The 23,840-nt window shown below is 41.6% G+C and overlaps 1 protein-coding gene across 1 annotated transcript in view; it reads left to right on the top strand.

Moving 5' to 3' along the window:
- LOC106600690 (centrosome-associated protein CEP250) overlaps window positions 1-23,840 on the top strand; it is an 83,936-nt gene that overhangs the window by 54,282 nt on the left and 5,814 nt on the right. Inside the window, exons 17-18 of the mRNA XM_045716044.1 lie at window positions 4,871-4,972; window positions 5,199-5,285. Coding sequence (XP_045572000.1) covers window positions 4,871-4,972; window positions 5,199-5,285 — 189 coding nt within the window. The remainder of the gene's footprint in view (window positions 1-4,870; window positions 4,973-5,198; window positions 5,286-23,840) is intronic.

The following is a 23,840-nucleotide window of genomic DNA, read 5'->3' as shown; positions in this document are numbered from 1 at the left end:
ATCAAATAAAAATGTATTTGTCACATGCGCTGAATATAACAGGTATTATAATTTCACTTTACAGTGAAATGCTTACTTACAAGCCCTAACCAACAATGCAGTTTAAAAAATAAGAATAGGAAATAAAAGTAACAAATAATTAACGAGCAGCAGTAAAATAACAATTGCGAGGCTTTATACAGGGGGTACCGGTACAGAGTCAATGTGCGGGCTCACCGGTTAGACGAGATAATTGAGGTAATATTAACATGTAGATAGAGTTATTAAAGTGGCTATGCATAGATAATAACAGAGAGTACTGTAGCAGCAGTGTAAAAGAGGGGGGGGACAATGCAAATAGTCTGGGTAGCCATTTGATTAGATGTTCAGGAGTCTTATGGCTTGGGGTAGAATCTGTTTAGAAGCCTCTTGGACCTAGACTTGGCGCTCCGGTACCACTTGTCATGCGGTAGCAGAGAGAACAGTCTATGACTAGGGTGGCTGGAGCCTTTGACAATTTTTAGGGCCTTCCTCTGACACCGCCTGGTATAGAGGTCCTGGATGGCAGGAAGCTTGGTCCCACTGATGTACTGGGCCGTACGCACTACACTCTGTAGTGTCTTACGGTCGGAGGCCGAGCAGTAGCCATACCAGACAGTGATGCAACTAGTCAGGATGCTGTCGATGGTGCATCTGTAGAACCTTTTGAGGATCTGAGGACCCATGCCAAATATTTTCAGTCTCCTGAGGGGGAATAGATTTTGTCGTGCCATCCTCACGACTGTCTTGGTGTGCTTGGACCATGTTAGTTTGTCGGACACCAAGGAACTTGAAGCTCTCAACGTGCTCCTCTACAGCCCGTCGATGAGAATGGGGGCGTGCTCGGTCCTCCTTTTCCAGTAGTTCACAATCATCTCCTTTGTCTTGATCATGCTGAGAGAGAGGTTGTTGTCCTGGCACCACACGGCCAGGTTTCAGCCTATAGGGAGAAGGTCAGTCTTGTTGTTGATCAGGCCTACCACTGTTGTGTCATCGGCAAACTTAATGATGGTGTTGGAGTCATGCCTGGCCGTAAAGTCATGAGTGAACAGGGAGTACAGGAGGGGACAGAGCACGCACCCCTGAGGGGCCCCCGTGTTGTGGATCAATGTTGTGGATGTGTTGTTACCTACCCTTACCACCTGGGGGGCGGCCTGTCAGGAAATCCAGGATCCAGTTAGAGAGGGAGGTGTTTAGTCCCAGGGTCCTTAGCTTAGTGATGAGCTTTGAGGGCACTATGGTGTTGAACACTGAGCTGTCAATGAATAGCATTCTGACATAGGTGTTCCTTTTGTCCAGGTGGGAAAGGGCAGTGTGGAGTGCGATTGAGATTGCGTCATCTGTGGATCTGTTGGGGCTGTATGCGAATTGGAGTGGGTCATGGGTAACCGGGAGGATGCTGTTGATGTGAGCCATGACCAGCCTTTCAAACCACTTCATGGCTACCGACGTGAGTGCCACGGGGCGGTGATCATTTAGGCAGGTTACCTTCACTTCCTTGGGCACAGGGTCTATGGTGGTCTGCTTGAAACATGTAGGTATTACAGACTCAGTCAGGGAGAGGTTGAAAATGTCCATGAAGACACTTGACTGTTGGTCAGCGCATGCTTTGAGTACACGTCCTGTTATATACACTGCTCAAAAAAATAAACAACTTAAACAACACATCCTAGATCTGAATGAAAGAAATAATCTTATGAAATACTTTTTTCTTTACATAGTTGAATGTGCTGACAACAAAATCACACAAAAATAATCAATGGAAATCCAATTTATCAACCCATGGAGGTCTGGATTTGGAGTCACACTCAAAATTAAAGTGGAAAACCACACTACAGGCTGATCCAACTTTGATGTAATGTCCTTAAAACAAGTCAAAATGAGGCTCAGTAGTGTGTGTGGCCTCCACGTGCCTGTATGACCTCCCTACAACGCCTGGGCATGCTCCTGATGAGGTGGCGGATGGTCTCCTGAGGGATCTCCTCCCAGACCTGGACTAAAGCATCTGCCAACTCCCGGACAGTCTGTGGTGCAACGTGGCGTTGGTGGATGGAGCGAGACATGATGTCCCAGATGTGCTCAATTGGATTCAGGTCTGGGGAACGGGCGGGCCAGTCCATAGCATCAATGCCTTCCTCTTGCAGGAACTGCTGACACACTCCAGCCACATGAGGTCTAGCATTGTCTTGCATTAGGAGGAACCCAGGGACAACCGCACCAGCATATGGTCTCACAAGGGGTCTGAGGATCTCATCTCGGTACCTAATGGCAGTCAGGCTACCTCTGGCGAGCACATGGAGGGCTGTGCGGCCCCCCAAAGAAATGCCACCCCACACCATGACTGACCCACCGCCAAACCGGTCATGCTGGAGGATGTTGCAGGCAGCAGAACGTTCTCCACGGCGTCTCCAGACTCTGTCACATCTGTCACGTGCTCAGTGTGAACCTGCTTTCATCTGTGAAGAGCACAGGGCGCCAGTGGCGAATTTGCCAATCTTGGTGTTCTCTGGCAAATGCCAAACGTCCTGCACGGTGTTGGGCTGTAAGCACAACCCCCACCTGTGGACGTCGGGCCCTCATACCACCCTCATGGAGTCTGTTTCTGACCGTTTGAGCAGACACATGCACATTTGTGGCCTGCTGGAGGTCATTTTGCAGGGCTCTGGCAGTGCTCCTCCTGCTCCTCCTTGCACAAAGGCAGAGGTAGCGGTCCTGCTGCTGGGTTGTTGCCCTCCTACGGCCTCCTCCACTTCTCCTGATGTACTGGCCTGTCTCCTGGTAGCGCCTCCATGCTCTGGACACTACGCTGACAGACACAGCAAACCTTCTTGCCACAGCTCGCATTGATGTGCCATCCTGGATGAGCTGCACTACCTGAGCCACTTGTGTGGGTTGTAGACTCCGTCTCATGCTACCACTAGAGTGAAAGCACCGCCAGCATTCAAAAGTGACCAAAACATCAGCCAGGAAGCATAGGAACTGAGAAGTGGTCTGTGGTACAACCTGCTGAACCACTCCTTTATTGTGGGTGTCTTGCTTATTGCCTATAATTTCCACCTGTTGTCTATTCCATTTGCACAACAGCATGTGAGATGTATTGTCAATCAGTGTTGCTTCCTAAGTGGACAGTTTGATTTCACAGAAGTGTGATTGACTTGGAGTTACATTGTGTTGTTTAAGTGTTCCCTTTATTTTTTGTATATATATATATACATTTATTTTTTTACATGCTCTCTGTTTTCTTTACATTAGTAATGTTGCATTAGATAATGGCAATTGTATAACGGACTCAATAACAATGATATTTTAGGTTGACTTGATGAAATATTATACTTACTGTATCTCTTTTGGTTTTGTTGGTTAAACTTGGTGTAGTCTGATCATTTTGGGCCAGAATATGATATACTAGGCTATTTCATGCATTACCAAAATTAGTGGGCAGGGAAGAAACTTGTTGCTGTTCCCCCTGTAGACATGTTATCCTGATGCTTCTGACAATATAGTAAAAGGGGTGATGTCTGCATTTTGAAAACTGCTGGTTACAGACAGGTGTAGTGTTTATGAGGAGTTCCCTTGTGTGTGTATTGTTGCATGTGCTGTAAGCCCACAGGCAGTTTTTTTTCCCTGCTTGGCAGAGACTTTAGAAAAGGTACAATTGTGAACCCGTGACCCGTGTTATTCCCCAAAGTTATATCTAGCGCATAGTAGCGCTGCAGTGAGGGGGAGGGGCGCATAACCCTGTGACCTAGCTCTACCTCGCTCTCCCTGTGTGAGAGAGGTGTGCACTGTGACAGACAGTCCAACATTGAGTCAGAGAGGTTTAGGTACTTTTAGAAATTTCCCGAAATTTGCCGTTGTTCCCCTTTAAGGACTCTATTCAATCAGATACGCTCTAACCGACATCCGTTTTGGCCATGTCAGTGGTGGAACTGTGTTAGAGCTGTCAAATCCACAAGTGGCTACTCGCATTATACCCACAGACACAGCAGACATTGCCATTCGCTGCATGGAGTCGCATTAAGAGAAATCCCATGGAGCCTTGTTTACAAGTTTGAACACTGGAATGTCAGATGTAATCTACACCTCGATTAGGATGATGGAAATCCTAATTATTTAGTTTAACTTTCAGGCCATGTTTAATATAATGGTCCACCAGAACTTCTGCAGATTTGTCAGAAAGTGTCTGGTAACGAGATTAGCCATCTTCTAATGCTGTCTCCTGTTAATTATTTACCTCAGTGATTGACACACAGCAAACCCTGGGAGGAGATGTCGCTAAATTGAAATTACATTTGTCTAAAATATTAAATAAAGTGCACAAAATCTGAAAGATACAGTATTCACTCTGAGTTAAGCAAAACGGCATTTGAATATCATGCTCCACACTCATTGAATGGATTGCAGAGAGAACTCCAGTTAGATGTTTTGGCGCTTGTAAAACAGTTTAAATGCACATTACATTAACATTTCATTATAAATTGTGATCGCTTTTTGCAATGTGTGTTTTTCTTATAGAAGTTTATTTATTTTAATCTTTTTAACCTCCATCTTGTACTTTTTATATGTTATAATTTTGTTTGGTTTTAAATTCGTATTAATTGCTGTGTTGTTTTTATTGTTGTATCACAGGGCACAACTGTAAAATATACTCTGTCTCAGCTTGTTTCCTCTGTTTAAATAAAGGCTAATACATTTTTTTAAATTAAATGATCTCGAGGGAAATGATTGAAAATAAAAAAATGTTTGTTTTCATGTAGTAGGACACCAAAGTTTTCATAGACTCAACATGGATGGTTGGCAAAAGGGAAGCTTCTTTGATGTTGGTGTCTGACACTCATCCACCTCTCCTCAGGAGCTGACTCAGAGGCTGACCGAGGAGATCTCTTGCAAGCACTCCCTTCTCAGCGAGGAACCGGCCACTGCCTTACAGGGAAAAGACCTCTACGAACTGGAGGTACTCACATTACAGCAGAATTCATACTACACATTCGCTCAGTCAAAATATGATTATTCAAAAGTAGATACGTGCTGGATCCTCCTAAATTGTATCCATAAAAAATGATATGGACGGCACTCCAAAGGGTACATTTCATTATTATTATTATTATTAAACCTCCATTGACAAATTATCTTAACACTCATGTCTTTTTTTAACCTCAATTTGTTGTGTTGTGCTGCAGGTGATCCTACGGGTCAGGGACACAGAGCTGCAGTGCCTCAAACAGGAGACCAACTCTCTGAAGGAGGAACTGAAAGCTGTTCACAGGGTACATGCATGCACCTCCTAGCATTTAGAAAACACTCAGAGAAAACCATTTACCACAGACACTTCATCACTTTCCTCATTGTATAACACTTGTGCTGCAGTGCATCAATATAGAAGTCTGTGCAGGACTGATTTATTTATCCCGCTCTTGCAGCTTTTCATACTGCACTGCCCACACACCCTGGCTTTCTGTCTGACTTCCACCCGCTACCAGAAGAACTGGTCCTGAATCCACCCGCAGTCCCACAATGTTATTTTAGCATATGTGCCAAGAGGGGGGCACTAAAATGTTTTGCCATGAGGTGGGGGGCCCCTCAACTAAATCTCGCTTAGGGCTCCCTAAAGGCTAGAGCCAGCCCTGGATACAAATATGGGTGTTCAATATTTATTTCTAAGCGATGTAGTAAATTATAGCGTAATCATATTTATGAAGTACATGTCCTTGTAAAGATAACTGCCCCGTGCTTCTCTATAGCCTATTCTACTTAATTGAGACCTCACGCGCACCTGATCTCGCTTGTATGGCTACTGAACTAGCACTTTCTCTTGAGCTATGTTTTGCATATAGGATATTACCTAACTTTTAGGATGACAATTTGCAGGCAGACACAAATAAATGGGTAATCAATATTTATTGAAAATGAAAAGGCTATAAACCATGGTAGCATATGCGTGTGTTGCACCTTTTCAATGATCCAATCTTTTGATTGTACCTCGACTCATGTTGGTTGAGCGCCCTCCACTTCTTTCCATTAACAACATAAATTTACAGACACTGTAGTAAACTACAGTCAAATCATATGTGGTTTCCTTTGAAAGATAACTTCCATAGGCAGCCTACTCAATTTCATTGAGAATGCACATATACTAGGCCTGGGCACTTGATCTCACACGCCCAAATAGGAGAGGAGAGGTAAATGCTGACCACCCCCCAATGATCTGCCCTCTACATCAATGCCCTCTAGCAGATGCTTTATACATTTTTTTCAATGGAAAATAAACAATGACCATGTCCGAATACCCATAAGAGCGTACTAAATAGTAGTTTTATAGTATGTGAAATTTCGAAAATAGTCCCCCGAATGCATAATCTAATGCGTGATTGCGTTGATTCCCACCATTCGTTCATTTTGGTACAGACCATCAATTTATCTGATTAGCAGGTGTTGTCAAACAGCTGAGTCGGAAAAGCTGAGTGAATTATTCTAGATCAAACGCTGAAATTAGTATGCAGTTTAAGTATGTAGTAGGCTAGTATGGGTATTCAGATACGGCCAATGTATATGTGTTTCAAGGAGGGATGGGATTTGAAATATTTTCCCTGTTCATATAGTATCATACATCTTTGTCGGACATCCAGATATTTGAAATAGGAGCAACGTGTAATAGTTTTGCATTGTAATTTCAGAAAATGTCTTCAATATATCTAAAGTAGTAGTGAAATGATAGTGTTTCACAATAGTTTTCCCTTGGAAATTTTCAATTGGGCCCACACAAAATTGCATTCTAATGGTTCAGCCTACTTATTGGTCAACAAAGAGAAGTCTCTTGTTGTCGCATTGACTGGGCCTGAGCCGCACACTAACGATTTGTCTGTGGCACAATCAGTTAGCGCACGGAGCCACTCAAATTGACTAGAGCCACTCTAGGTGGTGGACCGTAGAAAGCTATCTGCTTTGGTTTTTGAGATGATCGATCTTGTCCAGAGAGGAGCTGATTTTTATATATTATATATTTATATTCTTCTGAACACATTTCCGTTTGTTGGCAGTGTCAAAAAAATCAAGTATTCTTCTAAATACTTTTATGTTTGCTAGCTGGCACCACCGGGTACTAATCTGTAAACCAATCAAAACTTGTGTCTTATCCATGGTACTAACTCTGCTGATCATGTCTGCCAATCACATTATCCGCATCTAAGGTAGTAGACAGCTGGTGAGTTCTGTCCGACAAGCTGCTATCAGGTAAAGTCTTTTTTATTTATCTGTAATCTAACTAGTTATAGAAATGTGATATCATCAATGCAAGCTGTAAAAAGAGTCCCAACTTAGAATGCAGCAACCTTGGTAATGTAGCTAGCTTGCTAGTTAGCCAGTTACAACAAGTAGATATGTTGCTAGCTAGCAGGAGCAGATAGCTTTATCACTAGCTAGCATGTTATTCTGTGACAAGGAGCGTTTTAGCTATCAGTTTATTCTAGGGCTGTCCCCGACAAAAAAGTATCTTGGTCGACTGAGAGTAGTCTGTTCTTTCGACCAATCGATTGGTCGAAATGTTAAACCTTGTATTTTTCCATATACACAGTATATACCGCTTTGCCCTCAGAACAGCCTCAATTTGTCGGAGCAAGGTGTCGAAAGCATCCCACTGGGATGCTGGCCCACTCCAATACTTCCCACAATTGTAAAGTTGGCTGGATGTCCTTTGAGTGTTGGACCATTCTTGATACACACAGGAAACTGTTGATTGTGAAAAACCCAGCAGCGTTGCAATTCTTGACACAAACCGGTACGCCTGGCACCTACTACCATACCCCTTTGAAATGCACTTAAATCTTTTTTCTTGCCCATTCACCCTCTGAATGGCACACATACACAATCCATGCCTCAATTGTCTCAAGGCTTAAAAATCCTTCTTTAAAAGGATCCACCCCTTTTTCTCAATTTTCACATAAAATAACATACCCAAATCTAACTGCCTGTAACTCAGGCCCTGAAGCAAGTATATGCATATTCTTGGTACCATTTGAAAGGAAACACTTTGAAGTTTGTGGAAATGTGAAAGGAATGTAGGAGAATATAATACAATAGATCTGGTAAAAGATAATACAAAGAAAAAAACAACCGTTCTTTTGTATGTTTTTGTACCATCATCTTCGAAATGCCAGAGAAAGGCCATAATGTATTATTCCAGCCCAGCTGCAAATTAGATTTTGGCCACTAGATGGCAGCAGTGTATTTGCAAAGTTTTAGACTGATCCAATGAACCATTGCATTTCTGTTCAAACTGTTGTATCAAGACTGCCCAAATGTGCCTAATTTGTTTATTAATAACTTTTCATGTTCAAAACTGTGCACTCTCCTCAAACAATGGCATGGTATTCTTTCACTGTAATAGATACTATAAATTGGACAGTGCAGTTAGATTAACACGAATTTAAGCTTTCTGCCAATATCAGATATGTCTATGGGAAATTGAATTATTACTTACAACCTCATGCTAATCGCATTAGCCTACGTTAGCTCAACCGTCCCGTGGAAGGGACACCGATCCCGAAGCCTGTCTCCTCCCCTTCATCTACACTGATTGAAGTGGATTTAACAAGTGATCATAGCTTTCATTTGGATTCACCTGGACAGTCTATGTCTTTGAAAGAGCAGGTGTTCTAAATGTTTTATATACTCAGTGTATGTAATGGGGAATTGATAGAATCTAACAATCAAATGTCAAACAATTCACACAATGAAGTTATGAAACAATGAATGCGTTCAAAATGGCGGGCGAGAGCGCATTCTGGAGAGAGACATGCCTTGTGCATTTTATCCACACTCCCCTTCTTCTTGGACCGTGACATCCCTGCGGCTTCCGCAATGGATTAGTCCACTGAGACAGACTGAATCAGAAAGGCGTGTGCCATTAAAAAGAAAAATCTATTTGCAGCTGCTCGACTAAAATAATCTTGGTCGATCAACAGCCTATCGACCAAACAATTGGCCAGTCGACCAAATGGGGTCAGCCCTAGTTTATTCCAAGTAATAATTCAAGACTACAAAAACCTTTAAAATCATAAACTACATTCCTTAGCTGTGATGAATTATTTGATTCATTCTTGTCTCTCACTTTTGTCTCTATTCAGCTCTCCAGTGTCCTGCTCCCAGAGATCAACCAAGTGCTATTCACCAAGCCTGGGCTGATTTACTCACCTGTGAGGAGAACCATCCTGCTGCAGTTTGAAATAGCCCTGCCGTCACTAATTAGACATTGGGACCACATATGCATTTGCCTGTTGTATTTCCTTTGTGGATTTTGTTTTACACAGTCGAGTGCCTTTTGGGTTGAAGAACACCAACTCATTTTAAAGACTAAATTCAATGTAGAATCAGTTTAACAGGTGACTATTGCTACTATTGTAACATGCAGCGGGGAGAATTATATTGTCTCCGTCAGGAGCCCAGGCTTTTGCCATAGGTGTTAGAGTTCCCGTCTTTGGACCACACAAGCTTTAAATTGCATTCTGTTAAGGCACTTCTCTCTACATCGGTCAGCTACATTGGTGACCAGGGTGGGATCCTTTCGATATGCCTATGGGGCCTGGGCACACAAATGATCCTAGAGAAAAGGGGGAATAGTGAAGCATGCGTTGATGACAGTTCTACAGTCTCCATCAGAGGCCCAGGCTTTTGGCATATATGATAAAGCTTTCATTTCTGGACTGCAACATTGTAAGATTGTGCCCTTCACGGCACTTAATATACATTGATTGGTAGGTTACACTATATTTAGATACTTCAAATACAGCCCCAGACACCTTTGCTATTTGTCTCCGTACTCAATAAATGGGGACACACTATTTGTGATGGTGTTCTTTGTTCGAAATGTATAGTGCCTTCAGAAAGTATTTACACCCCTTGACTTTTTCCTAAGTTTGTTGTGTTACAGCCTTAATTTAAAATGGATTAAATTGCGATTTGTGTCACTGGCTTATACACAATACCCCTATAATGTCAAAGTGGAATTATGTCATTAGACATTTTTACCAACTAATAAAAAATGAAAAGCTGAAATGTCTTGAGTCAATAAGTATTCCAAACTTTTGTTATGGCAAGCCTAAATAAGTTCAGGAGTAGAAATGTGCTTAACAAGTCACATAATAAGTTGCATAGAGTCACTCGGTGTGCAATAATTTTGTTAACATGATTTTTGAATCTGATGATTTTGTAATTAAAATGTTTATGTTGTCTTGCAGATTAATTGAAAATTGTCATCTTTCTGCTTTGTATGCCTAGGCCTACCGATTAAAAACATATTTGTCGCACTATTCACACACACTCAGAATTCGCTGCTTCATCTTCAGTAGCCTACCTCTCCTCTTCTATTTGGGCATGTGAGATCAAGTGTGAATTCGGAAAGTATTCAGATCTCTTGACCTTTTCCACATTTTTTACGTTACAGCCTTATTCTAAAACGGATAAAAACATAATCATTCTCATCAATCTACACACAATACCCCATAATGACAAAGCAAAAATAATGCTTTTACAAATTTTTGCAAATGTATATTTAAAAAAAAAACTCAAATATGACATTTACATAAGTATTCAGACCCTTTACACAGTAATGGCCTTCCCTGTGGCTCAGTTGGTAGAGCATGGTGTTTGCAATGCCAGCATGGTGTGTGCAATGCCAGGGTTGTGGGTTTGATTCCCACGGGGGGCCAGTACAAAAAAATGCATGAAATGAAATGTATTCAAGGGTTTTTCTTTGTAGAATAATAGTGAAGACATCAAAACTATGAAATAACACATTTCAGTTGAATGCATTCAGTTGTACAACTGACTAGGTATCCCCCATTCCTCTTTTCCTTCACTCTGTGATACAACTCATCCCAAACCATCTTAATTGGGTTGAGGTCAGGTGATTGTGTAGGCCAGGTCATCTGATGCAGCATTCCATCACTCTCCTTGGTCAAATAGCCCTTACACAGCCTGGAGGTTTTTTGATTTTATTTGGATCTCTTTTAGTCCCCATTTGGACTAATCTTCCAAGAGTCCTTAAATATTAAAATACAATTTATATACGAACACAATTTCACATATAACACACTATTACAAACATACATAATATACTAACGTAATAAACCAATAAGTAATCAATCTAAAAAATATGAATTCTTCATCTACTGTAATTCCATAACATTTCTGTGTATTATATTTAAATTGTTTTAAAATAATATTTAAATGTATATATTGAAAGGTTTCTGATTTGCTCAGTTAATTTATTCCATTTCTTTATTGCTCTAAATCGAAATGTTCTTTTGCCCATTTCTCTTTTCTGTCTGGGTAACGCATAGATGGTGGACAATCTATTCCTAGTATTTACGGAATGTCTGTCTCTTACCAACTGATTACCGTTGTGAATAGAACTTGGCCGTTTTAAATGATGTATATTATGAAATAAAATAAGCATGTTTTTTTCAATTATCTTGTCGATTGATGACCAACCAAGAACATTGCGTATGACTGCAACAGAAAAACCATATCTCCACCGTAAAACAATCCTTGCTGCTTTGTTCTGTGCAATCTGCAGCCTCCTAACTTCACTTGATGATGCATTTCCCCAGACCACAGAACAGTAGTTCACTTGACTCTCAATTAAAGCTTGTGTTATTTGCTTAAGATTTTTCCTGGTAAATATTTAGCTATCCTTCTGATTATGCATGCTGTTTTAATAATTTTTTTTTTTTTACATAGATTAGTTATTTGAGACGACCATGATAAACAGTTGTCTAGCTGCACTCCTAATAGTTTGGTTTCTGCCACTTCTTCAATTTGTACTCCTCCCATACTTAATTGTATCCCATGCTGTGTTGGCCTTTTCCTAGTGGAACAGACCAACATAACTTTGGTTTTCTTGGTGTTTAAAACAAGTTTATTCTGGCAAACTCACTCCCTAATATTCTCCAAATCTCCTTGTAAAGCTTGCTGTACCTGTTGAACCGATTGTCCTGCTGCATAAATTGTAGTATCATCTGCAAATATAGTAGCTTGAGTTTCAGCTAGGGCATAGGACAGGTCGTTGGTATATATTAAATAAAGAAGTGGCCCAAGGCAGCTGCCCTGCGGTATTCCACAGTTTAAAGCATGAGGGGAAGAAAATGAACCATTGATATAGGTGGACTGTTTCCTGTCAGTTAGATATGACTGTACCCAATTCAATGCTACCTCCTTAAAACCATAATGCATTAATTTTGTCAAAATTATCTCATGATCCACTAAATCAAATGCTGCACTGAAATCTAAAAATAGTACCCCCACAAACTTGCCATTATCCATAGCATTGAGCCACTGGTCAGTCATGTCAACCAATGCAGTGGTAGTGGAATGATTTTTGCGATAAGCATGCTGATTGGCTGTAATCAAATCATTATTTTCCATGTACTCCCATATTTGTCTACTCACAATACCCTCCAATATCTTACTGAGTGTAGGGAGTAGACTAATTGGTCGACTATTGGCAGGAGTAGCGGGTTCTTTGCAGTCTTTTGGAATAGGACAAAGTTTAGCATGCTTCCATACATTTGCAAACATCCCCTTTTCCAGTGACCAATTAAATATGTATCTCAGTGGAACTGCAATCTGGGGAGCAGCACAGCGAAGCAAAAAATTGTCCATAAGATCATAACCTGTAGATTTCCCATCCGGTAATGACTTCAAAAGGTTTAACACCTCCTCCACTGACACCGTTTGCAGACTAAAAGAGCAGATCTTGTTGCTCATAATGTGATCATCAATCCATTGGACAATAGCTTGTTTGGAAGAATGTATGTTTACATTGTTGCTCAGTAAATTAATTTTCTTTGTGAAAAAATCTGCAAAATGATTGGCAATATCAACTGGTTTTGTTATTATTCTCCCGTCAACCTCCACACTAGATGGGCATGATGAGATAGATGTACCAAGTAAACCCTTAACTGTATTCCATACCTTTTTAGAATCATTTTTACAATCATTAAAAGCATTGTTGAAAAATAACTTATTTTTCCTTCGATTCAATTTAACTGCATAATTACGCAATGTTCTATAATTCTGTTCATCAATTTCTGATTTTGATTTGGCTGCTAAGACTTTTAACATATTTCTTTGAGAAAAAGCCTCACCCAGTTCATCATCAATCCATGGAGATGGACGAGCACCAACTGTACTCTTTCTTATAGGGGCATGATGGTCCATAACCTCAGTGAGCAAATCAATAAAACATTCAGTAGCGTGATTTAAATCATCCTCTAGATAAATCAGCTCCCAGGGTACAGCAGCCAAATCATTTAGAAATAGCTCATAATTAAATGTTTTACAATTTCTCTTGACCACAATCCTAGGGGGTTTCTTTGGAACCTTGGTGTTCATGGTTATGGTCACAATATTATGGTCTGTCCAGCCCACTGGCATTGATCTGGCTTTTAAGCATTGCGATGGTATATTACAGAAAATCAGATCAATGGATGTGTCTGAACGATGACCCAACTTAATTGATGATCTAGTAGTATCATTAACCATTTGTTTCAAACCACAGTTCTCCGCATATCTCATCAATTTTGTTCTATTCAAATTATTGTGATCCTTCCAATTTATATTAAAATCACCCAAGATAAATACATCTCTGTTGCTATCTGTGGCCTTGTCAAACCCAGTACATAAGTCATCCAAATAGGACACCTTAGAGCTAGGAGGTCTATACACACATCCTACCAATATGGCTGCCTGGTGAGGCAGATGTACTTGAGCCCATAGTGCCTCTACTTGACATACATTAAGGTCATCCCTCCTCTTAAAAGGAATCTGATTCTGAATATACAGTGCTACACCCCCACCATTCCTATTCCTGTCCCTTCTAAGTAGACTATATCCATGAATGTTAATTTGCCCATCATTTACAGATGCATCTAAATGCGTTTCGGTCAAGGCCAAAATATGAATATTATTTATCTTGACCAAGTTAAAAACCTAATGTATTTTGTTAGGAAGGCTACATACATTACCCTGAGCTATATGGAACCCTTTCCTTGTCAAGTGAAGATCAATAGAGCATGTATTCGTTATAGTTGAAGTTGTCATGATACACTACAACATACAAACTCAAATTTGAACATTAAATTAAAATAGCCAGGGAGTTACTCTAGAGTCCCGATACAATTGCCCGTTGATATAAAGTTTATCCATCACCATGGAGACTCGTTGATTCAGACAACGTTTTTCCTTCATGATGGGATATAGTTTTTTTCTCCTTTCATTGATCTCGGTGGGGAAGTGATTATTCATTCCAAAATCTGTGTTTCTGAGTTCTCTGCCCATGTTCTTCGTCATTTCCTTTTGCTTAATTTTGTCAAAACATGCAATAATAGCCCGTGGCCTATTTCCAGAGGCCTTATCTATTCTATGGACTCTGGAGAAAGTGACATCACGCACAACATCAGTGGGCAGTTTTAGTTGAGTTGACATAAAATCTCGGACTGTGTCCTCACAGCCTCTGCTGTTGTCATTCTCCGGTATCCCTGAAAATATGAGATTGTCCCGCATTGATCGACACTGTACATCAAGCAAGGTTTCTTTAAGTTGTTTGTTCTCCCTTTGTACCACCTCCACCTTGCTATGAATACAGTCTACAGTACCTTTCAGCTCCGTGTTCTCTTTCCTTAGATCATCAATCTGACGTTGGCTAAATTCTAGACTAGCACATAATGCATTGATGTCCTCTCGTAATATATCCAAGATATCAAGTTTGGCAAGCCTTTCATTGATGGATTTTAACAAGTCAACATCCATATCTGTAAACCTCTCCCCACTCGCCACACGCGCCCTCTTACTAGGGGATGGTTTGGTTCCATCATTGATACCAATTGTCCAACCTGATTTTGGTTTGTTTTGTTGATTGGGTTGGTTGTCCTTAACAATGCTTGAGTCCTCCGAATCTAGCGACATGTTTCTAAGAGTTCGTAAGTATCTCTCGTCAATGAATCGTTCAAGCTCTTCAATGGATTCTGAATCATCCAGCGTGTTTACAGACAGAGTTTAACAAACAAACAAATTGTTCAGCTGCGTGAGTTACTGGAGTGGATCGTTACCACCGCAGTGACTAGCAGTGAGTAGGTGTGTTGGGTCATTGTCCTGTTGAAAATCAAATGATAGATGGGATGGCGTATCGCTGCAGAATGCTATGGTGTACCTAGAATTCAAAATAAACCTTGAATCCAGCAAAGCACCCCCACACCATCACATCTCCTCCTCCATGCATCACAAACTTTTGACTGGTACTGTAAAAAATGTTGGGGAGTTTCTCCCATTCCTCTCGGCAGATCCTGTCAAGCTCTGTCAAGTTGGATGGGGAGCGTTGCTGCACAGCTATTTTCAGGTCTCTCCATAGATGTTCGATCGGGTTCAAGTCCGTGCTCTGGGTAGCCACTCAAAGACATTCAGAGACTTGTGCCGAAGCCACTCCTGCATTGTTTTGGCTGGAACATTCCGGGATTCTTCCGATGGCATTGAGGAGTACGTCACATCAGTCACTGGCTTTATCAATAAGCTCATTGAGGACGTCGTCCCCACAGTGACTGTACGTACATACCCCAACCAGAAGCCATGGATTACAGGCAACATTCGCACTGAGCTAAAGGGTAGAGCTGCCACTTTCATGGTGCAGGACTCTAATCCGGAAGCTTATAAGAAATCCTGCTATGCCCTCCGACGAACCATCAAACAGGCAAAGCGTCAATACAGGGCTAAGATTGAATCATACTACACCGGCTCCGATGCTCGTCTTATGTGGCAGGGCTTGCAAACTTTTACAGACTACAAAGGGAAGCACAGCCGCGAGCTGCCCAGTGACATGAGCCTACCAGATGAGCTAAATCACTTCTATGCTCGCTACAAGGCAAGCAACACTGAGGCATGCATGAGAGCATCAACTATTCCGGACGACTGTGTGATCACGCTCTCCATAGCCGACGTGAGTAATACCTTTAAACAGGTCAACATTCACAAGGCTGCGGGGCCAGACAGATTACCAGGACGTGTGCTCCAGGCATGTGCTGACCAACTGGCAGGTGTCTTCACTGACATTTTCAACATGTCCCTGATTGAGTCTGTAATACCAACATGTTTTACATCTTTTACACTGCTGCTACTCTCTGTTTATCATATATGCATAGTCACGTTAAACATATCTACAGTTGAAGTCGGAAGTTTACATACACTTAGGTTGGAGTCATTAAAACTCGTTTTTCAACCACTCCACAAATTTATTGTTAACAAACTATAGTTTTGGCAAGTCGGTTAGGACATCTACTTTGTACATGACACAAGTAATTTGTCCAACAATTGTTTACAGACAGATTATTTCACTTATAATTCACTGTATCACAATTCCAGTGGGTCAGAAGTTTACATAGACTAAGTTGACTCTGCCTTTAAACAGCTTGGTAAAGTCCAGAAAATGATGTCATGGCTTTAGAAGCTTCTGATAGGCTAATTGACATCATTTGAGTCAATTGGAGGTGTACTTGTGGATGTATTTCAAGGCCTACCTTTAAACTCAGTGCCTCTTGCTTGGCATCATGGGAAAATCAAATGAAATCAGCCAAGACCTCAGAAAGGAATTGTAGACCTCCCCAAGTCTGGTTCATCCTTGGGAGCAATTTCCAAATGCCTGAAGGTACCACGTTCATCTGTACAAACAATAGTACGCAAGTATAATCCCCATGGGAACACACAGCCGTCATACCGCTCAGGAAGGAGACTCGTTCTGTCTCCTAGAGATGAACGTACTTTGGTGCAAAAAGTGCAAATCAATCCCAGAACAACACCAAAGGACCTTTTGAAGACGCTGGAGGAAACGGGTACAAAAATATCTATATCCACAGTAAAACAAGTCCTATATCGACATAACCTGAAAGGCTGCTCAGCAAGGAAGAAGACACTGCTCCAAAACCGCCATAAAAAAGCCAGACTTCGGTTTGCAACTGCACATGGGGACAAAGATTGTACTTTTTGAGAAATGTCCTCTGGTCTGATGAAACAAAAATAGAACTGTTTGGCCATAATGACCATCGTTATGTTTGGAGGAAATAGGGGGAGGCTTGCAAGCCGACGAACACCATCCCAACCGTGAAGCACGGGGGTGGCAGCATCATGTTGTGGGGGTGCTTTGATACAGGAGGGACTGGTGCACTTCACAAAATAGATGGCATCATGAGGCAGGAAAATTATGTTGATATGTTGAAGCAATATCTCAAGACATCAGCCAGCTAGCTAGCTAACGTTATCTAGCTAATGACTTGCCTAGTTAAATAATGGTTAAACATTTTTTTTAAATGAGACCTCTGTCACAAACCTGTATTCATGACTCATGAACATACTTGCCACTAGCAAACAAGCAAATGCTCTCTACAATGCTTCTCATGTCGTTCATTATTTAGCATAAAATTGGAACATTCATGCTAAAGCTAGCATTAGGAGCTAGGCTATCTGTTAGCTATCCCTCTACTATCCTAAGCCTAGCCCTAGTTGACATGAAAATATGAAAGTGAAAATGTACATTTTAGTCATTTAGCAGATGCTCTTATCCAGAGTGATTTACTGTAGTGAAAGCATACATTTCATACATTTTTTCTCCATACTGGTCCCCCGTGGGAATCAAACCCACAACCCTGGCATTGCAAACACCATGCTTTACCAACTGAGCCACACGGGACTAAATCTTACCAGATTTACCAAACAAATGGTCCTCCTTGGAATAGAAATTAGTGCAGTTAAATCCTGAACAAGCCATGTTTGCCCTTTCTATCAAAACTGTATCCCATACCCGAAGTGGTGCGATCATAAAAATAGATCTGATATAAAAACTATCAGCAAGGAGGAGACTGAAACATCTTTCCCACGGAATGCAATGACCATATAAGTTCTAGCTCTTCTTCTCTACACAGGATTGTGAAGTCAAAACTAGCTGCTGGTAGCAAAAAAATTATCCTCATAACTTTTTCAGTGTGGGATTTTAAAGTAATTGGTTAAATAGAAGCAAATATTCATACCTGATTGTGTTACAAAAAATATTGACCACGAAGATCTCCATTCTCCCATTGACTATAATGGGGTATCCTGTTTCCTGGAAACAATTGCTTCTTAACCGCCACATTTTTGGTCCTCCTGCAGAAGATTTGCTGGTACTGCATGTCTATTGGAAGACATGGTTGTGGTGTAAGCATTTTACACTTTTTGTGGAAGGGACAGATGGCAACACACCTTTGTTGGTAAATGTATCAACCGAATGGGACCTTCTAGAGTATTCTTTAGGGACAATGAGGGGACATTGAGAGCTGCTTTTGAGACGAAAGATCAGTCAACAAAGTGAATGGGCTGGGGGGCTAAAGAAGGTGTGAAAAGTCTTTGGAAGGCAGTTCTTACACCGTATGAGTTGGTTTGTATGGGAGATTGAGGAGGCATGGCACCTCAATCGCTCTCAGAAAGCAACAATACATTTACTGTCTAAGCACAACCCTGCAGAATCAAAACTCCCTATCTCATCTCAAAGTACTATCTGTAAACCTCCAATAGTAGTCCTTTGCAGGGGAATTTTGTATTGTGTATTGAGAATCTGCAGAGAAAAGAATGAGGTGGTTGTGTCATTACTGTTGTAGTCTTGATGTTATACAGTGAGGGGAAAAAGTATTTGATCCCCTGCTGATTTTGTACGTTTGCCCACTGACAAAGAAATGATCAGTCTATAATTTTAATGGTAGGTTTATTTGAACAGTGAGAGACAGAATAACAACAAAAAAATCCAGAAAGACGCATGTCATAAATGTTATAAATTGATTTGCATTTTAATGAGGGAAATAAGTATTTGATCCCTCTGCAAAACATGACTTAGTACTTGGTGGCAAAACTCTTGTTGGCAATCACAGAGGTCAGACGTTTCTTGTAGCTGGCCACCAGGTTTGCACACATCTCAGGAGGGATTTTGTCCCACTCCTCTTTGCAGATCTTCACCAAGTCATTAAGGTTTTGAGGCTGACGTTTGGCAACTCGAACCTTCAGCTCCCTCCACAGATTTTCTATGGGATTAAGGTCTGGAGACTGGCTAGGCCACTCCAGGACCTTAATGTACTTCTTCTTGAGCCACTCCTTTGTTGCCTTGGCCGTGTGTTTTGGGTCACTGTCATGCTGGAATACCCATCCATGACTCATTTTCAATGCCCTGGCTGAGGGAAGGAGGTTCTCACCCAAGATTTGACGGTACATGGCCCCGTCCATCGTCCCTTTGATGCGGTGAAGTTGTCCTGTCCCCTTAGCAGAAAAACACCCCCAAAGCATAATGTTTCCACCTCCATGTTTGACGGTGCGTATGGTGTTCTTGGGGTCATAGGCAGCATTCCTCCTCCTCCAAACACGGCGAGTTGAGTTAATGCCAAAGAGCTCCATTTTGGTCTCATCTGACCCCAACACTTTCACCCAGTTGTACTCTGAATCATTCAGATGTTCATTGGAAAACTTCAGACGGTCATGTATATGTGCTTTCTTGAGCAGGGGGACCTTGCGGGTGCTGCAGGATTTCAGTCCTTCACGGCGTAGTGTGTTACCAATTGTTTTCTTGGTGACTATGGTCCCAGCTGCCTTGAGATCATTGACAAGATCCTCCCGTGTAGTTCTGGGCTGATTCCTCACCGTTCTCATGATCATTGCAACTCCACAAGGTGAGATCTTGCATGGAGCCCCAGGCCGAGGGAGATAGAGACAGTTATTTTGTGTTTTTCTTCCATTTGCGAATAATCACACCAAATGTTGTCACCTTCTCACCAAGCTGCTTGGCGATGGTCTTGTAGCCCATTGTAGGTCTACAATCTTGTCCCTGACATCCTAGGAGAGCTCTTTGGTCTTGGCCATGGTGGAGAGTTTGGAATCTGATTGATTGCTTCTGTGGACAGGTGTCTTTTATACAGGTAACAAACTGAGATTAGGAGCACTCCCTTTAAGAGTGTGCTCCTAATCTCAGCTCGTTACCTGTATAAAAGACACCTGGGAGCCAGAAATCTTTCTGATTGAGAGGGGGTCAAATACTTATTTCCCTCATTAAAATGCAAATCAATTTATAACATTTTTGACATGTGTTTTTCTGGATATTTTTGTTGTTATTCTGTCTCTCACTGTTCAAATAAACCTACCATTAAAATTATAGACTGATCCTTTCTTTGTCAGTGGGCAAACGTACAAAATCAGCAGGGGATCAAATACTTTTTTCCCTTACTGTACCTTTCAGTGTCCCTTGTGGGTTTCTGTCTCACAATCTTGTTACGCTCCATAACTGCAAGGTGTGTCCACTCCCTCATGCTTGTGCACCCAAAATGACACTCGGCTGAGAGTCAGACTCGGCCAACGTCATGTGGTCCGATTCTCGGCCGCCTTCGGCAGTATTACCTATGGCTAGGATGTGGGGATGGAGTTCGGGCCGATTCCGGTGTGAGTTATCTTGCCGAAATGTATTACTTGGGGCTTGGGCCGATTCCGGTGAGAGTTATCTGTCCCAAATGTATATATTACTTGGGGCTCGGGCTGATTCCGCTGAGAGTTATCTGGCCCAAATGTATTACTTGGGGCTCGGGACAATTTCGGTGAGAGTTATCTGGCCCAAGTGTATATATTACTTGGGGCTTGGGCCGATTCCGGTGTGAGTTATCTGGCCCAAATGTATTACTTGGGGCTTGGGCCGATTGGGGCTACTCTATGGCAGATGATTACACGGGCTGCTTTATATAATTAACATTTCATTATTTATTGTTCCATATTTTCTCATTGTTTCTGTGATGATAAAATACAATTAACATTTAAATAAAAATCTTTAAGAGTCCTGTGTAGTATTTTAGTATTTTGATACTTTGTGCAAGGCAATTGATAAGCATTAAAAACTTTGTGGATGGAGCCTCCTGGGTGGCGCAGCGGTCTAAGACACTGCATCGCAGTGCAAACTGCATTGCTACAGATGCAGGTTCGAGAGCTGTGCCGGCCGCGACTGGGAGACCCACGAGGCAACGCACAATTGTCCCAGCGCGTCCGATTTAGGGGAGGGTTTGGCCGGCCAGGATGTCCTTGTCCCATCACGCTGTAGCAACTCCCGTGGCGGGCCAGGCGCATGCACGGTCACCAGGTGTATGGTGTTTCCTCCAACACAAAATGTTTTTTTTTTGTGGATGGGTATAATTTGTATATATAAAATGTATAATAGTAATATTTAAAATGACTAAATCGGGTAATTTTGTATACATTTATTTAAATTTGTATCGGGCTGCTTCTGGGGGGATTCTGGTAAGATGCCGGCAAAGTTGGCTGAATTCCTGTAGACGGAAATGGCCTGATGTACTTGGGCCGATTCTGGTCAGTCATTCATTTTGATTCCGGGCCGACACCCGATTCCGGGCCGATTCAATCAGTTTCGGCCCCCCAGAAGAGGGCCTCTTCTGGGCCGATTCCTCATTGCTAGCTGGGTGTGGTCCTCAGGCTACCTCTAACCACTTGTAACCCCATAACACAAACACAAACACAAACCATACAAACACTACCCAATTCATGTTTAAACCATGCTTACTGTAAAATGAGCAATCTTAGCCATCAGCTTATAAATATTTAGGTCAACTTTCCTTCACCTTGTGCAGAGCTAGGGGTTGGAAGCGCATGTTGGTGAAATCAGATTATGTACCACTTACAACAAAATACACAACAATACACAATTTAGCTAAGCGTACTTACCATGGACGTTTCAATAGTCAGCTTGCTGTTAGTTAGCTAGCATCACTACAATGGCAGCAAGACTGCTATCGAGCTGAGACTGCCTGAGAACCAACTAACCAACCATGTACGATTTATACATACAATTCAATTTTTGAAACGGAGTGTTTTCCAGACAAGAGTGGAATAGATGCTACCAAATTGAGATGCTCTTATTTGTTAACATTAGCTAGCTTACGTTTTTGACATCCGTCAAAGATTTCAGAGTTCAATACAGGACTGTAATGCTAGCTAGCTAACTTACCCAGATAGTCCAGCTAGGCTACAGTAGCAAGCTAGCTAACATTAGATTACCTCTAATCTTCTTTTTTGTTGTGAGAAAAAAATCGATGGTATCGCATCACTTCTCAGCTGTTGTAAAAATGGATTCTCCATCAGTTCAGCCTGAAAATCACAGTTAATTTTTGGTCAAGCATCATTCTTGATAACCGCAAACCACTGGCAGAATCAAACAAAATCAACATGCGCACAATGGTCATCTGGTTATTAGCGTAGAGTGCATTGCATCATCCCAAGGGATCTGTCAAGGCTGGGCATAGTAGAAATACCACTGAAATATTCTTGTTCTTACACATCACCTTCCATACCTGTATATATTCAAACAAGATCAAGATAAGCCTTTTATAAGCTGTTGATGAGTATCATGCTCATGCCAGTCCTCTAAAACGCAACATTTGTTAGTAGGACTCAGTTTCATTGTGTTTTGGGAGTCGAGCAAAAGTCGACTACGACTCCAGACACAGGAGTTGGAGGCGACTCCAAAAATCCTGGAGTCGTTCATTCCTACATCAGACAGCCGCTCGCGTTTTCACAAGAGACTGTGTTTACATTGTAGATAGAAACAGGCCATTGCTGCCTTCATCACGATGGGTATGTACGGGAGTTCTGATTGATTCCAACTTTAGAAGTTCGTCAAATTTGCCTGAGCAGATAGTGTTGAAATCTACTTTTTATGATAAAATGTGCAAGAATTGAAAGTGTCAACAACTTTTATAGTTATTATAAGAATGTTTTACAGTTGTATACAAAAAAATCTGCTCCTCCCTCGACAGGGATCAATCAAATTCACATTTTTCGGTTCAGTCTACCACATACTCAAATTGACTGGGCCTAAACTGCACGCTAACGACAAATCGCTCAGACCCACTCAATATGACAAAAAGATTTGCTGGCCGCAAAAATATGACATGTACTATATCACATACGTTTCTAACCTGAGCACTGCTGTGCGAGGGAGGGGCTGGCGCTCTATTGCTCTAGCTGTGCAGGTGAGAGCGAGACACTACTTGGCTACACCCAAGACTGCCTACCTTGTAGCAGCCACAATGTTATTTATCATTCCAAATACAGTGCATTCGGACCCCTTACAGCCTTATTCTAAAATGTATTAAATAAATACAAATTCTCATTAATCTACACACAATACCTCATAATGACAAAGTGAAAAAAGATTAGTGAAACATTTTGAAAATTTATAAAAAACAAATAACAGAAATACCTTATTTACATAAGTATTTAGACACTTTGCTATGAGACTTGAAATTGAGCTCAGGTGCATCCTGTTTCCATTGATCATCCTTAACCTGTTTGGGCTAGGGGGCAGTATTGAGAATTTTGGAAAAAATATGTGCCCATTTTTAACTGCCTCCTACACCAACTCAGAAGCTAGAATATGCATATTATTGTTCAGGTTTGGATAGAAAACACCCTAAAGTTTCTAAAACTGTTTGAATGGTGTCTGTGAGTATAACAGAACTCCTATGGCAGGCAAAAACCTGACAAGGTTTCATGCAGGAAGTGGCCTGTCTGACAAGGAGTCGTGCGTCTTGCATCTGTTTATTGAAGAGTAAGGATCTTAGCTGTAACGTGACAATTCCCAGGGCTCCAATAGGCTCTCAGAACCCGGGAAAAACCTGAACGATGACGAGGCAGCCTCTGGCTGAAACAGATTATCGCCTTATCCAAGTGGCCGATCAGAGGACCATTGAATGAGGCGCGTGCACGATTCG

The sequence above is a fragment of the Salmo salar genome, chromosome ssa03 (genome assembly GCF_905237065.1).
Source record: "Salmo salar chromosome ssa03, Ssal_v3.1, whole genome shotgun sequence".
NCBI classification, from domain to species: Eukaryota; Metazoa; Chordata; class Actinopteri; order Salmoniformes; family Salmonidae; genus Salmo; species Salmo salar.
The sequence above is the reverse complement of the archived record's forward strand: the minus strand, read 5'-3'. Positions and strand labels throughout refer to the sequence as shown.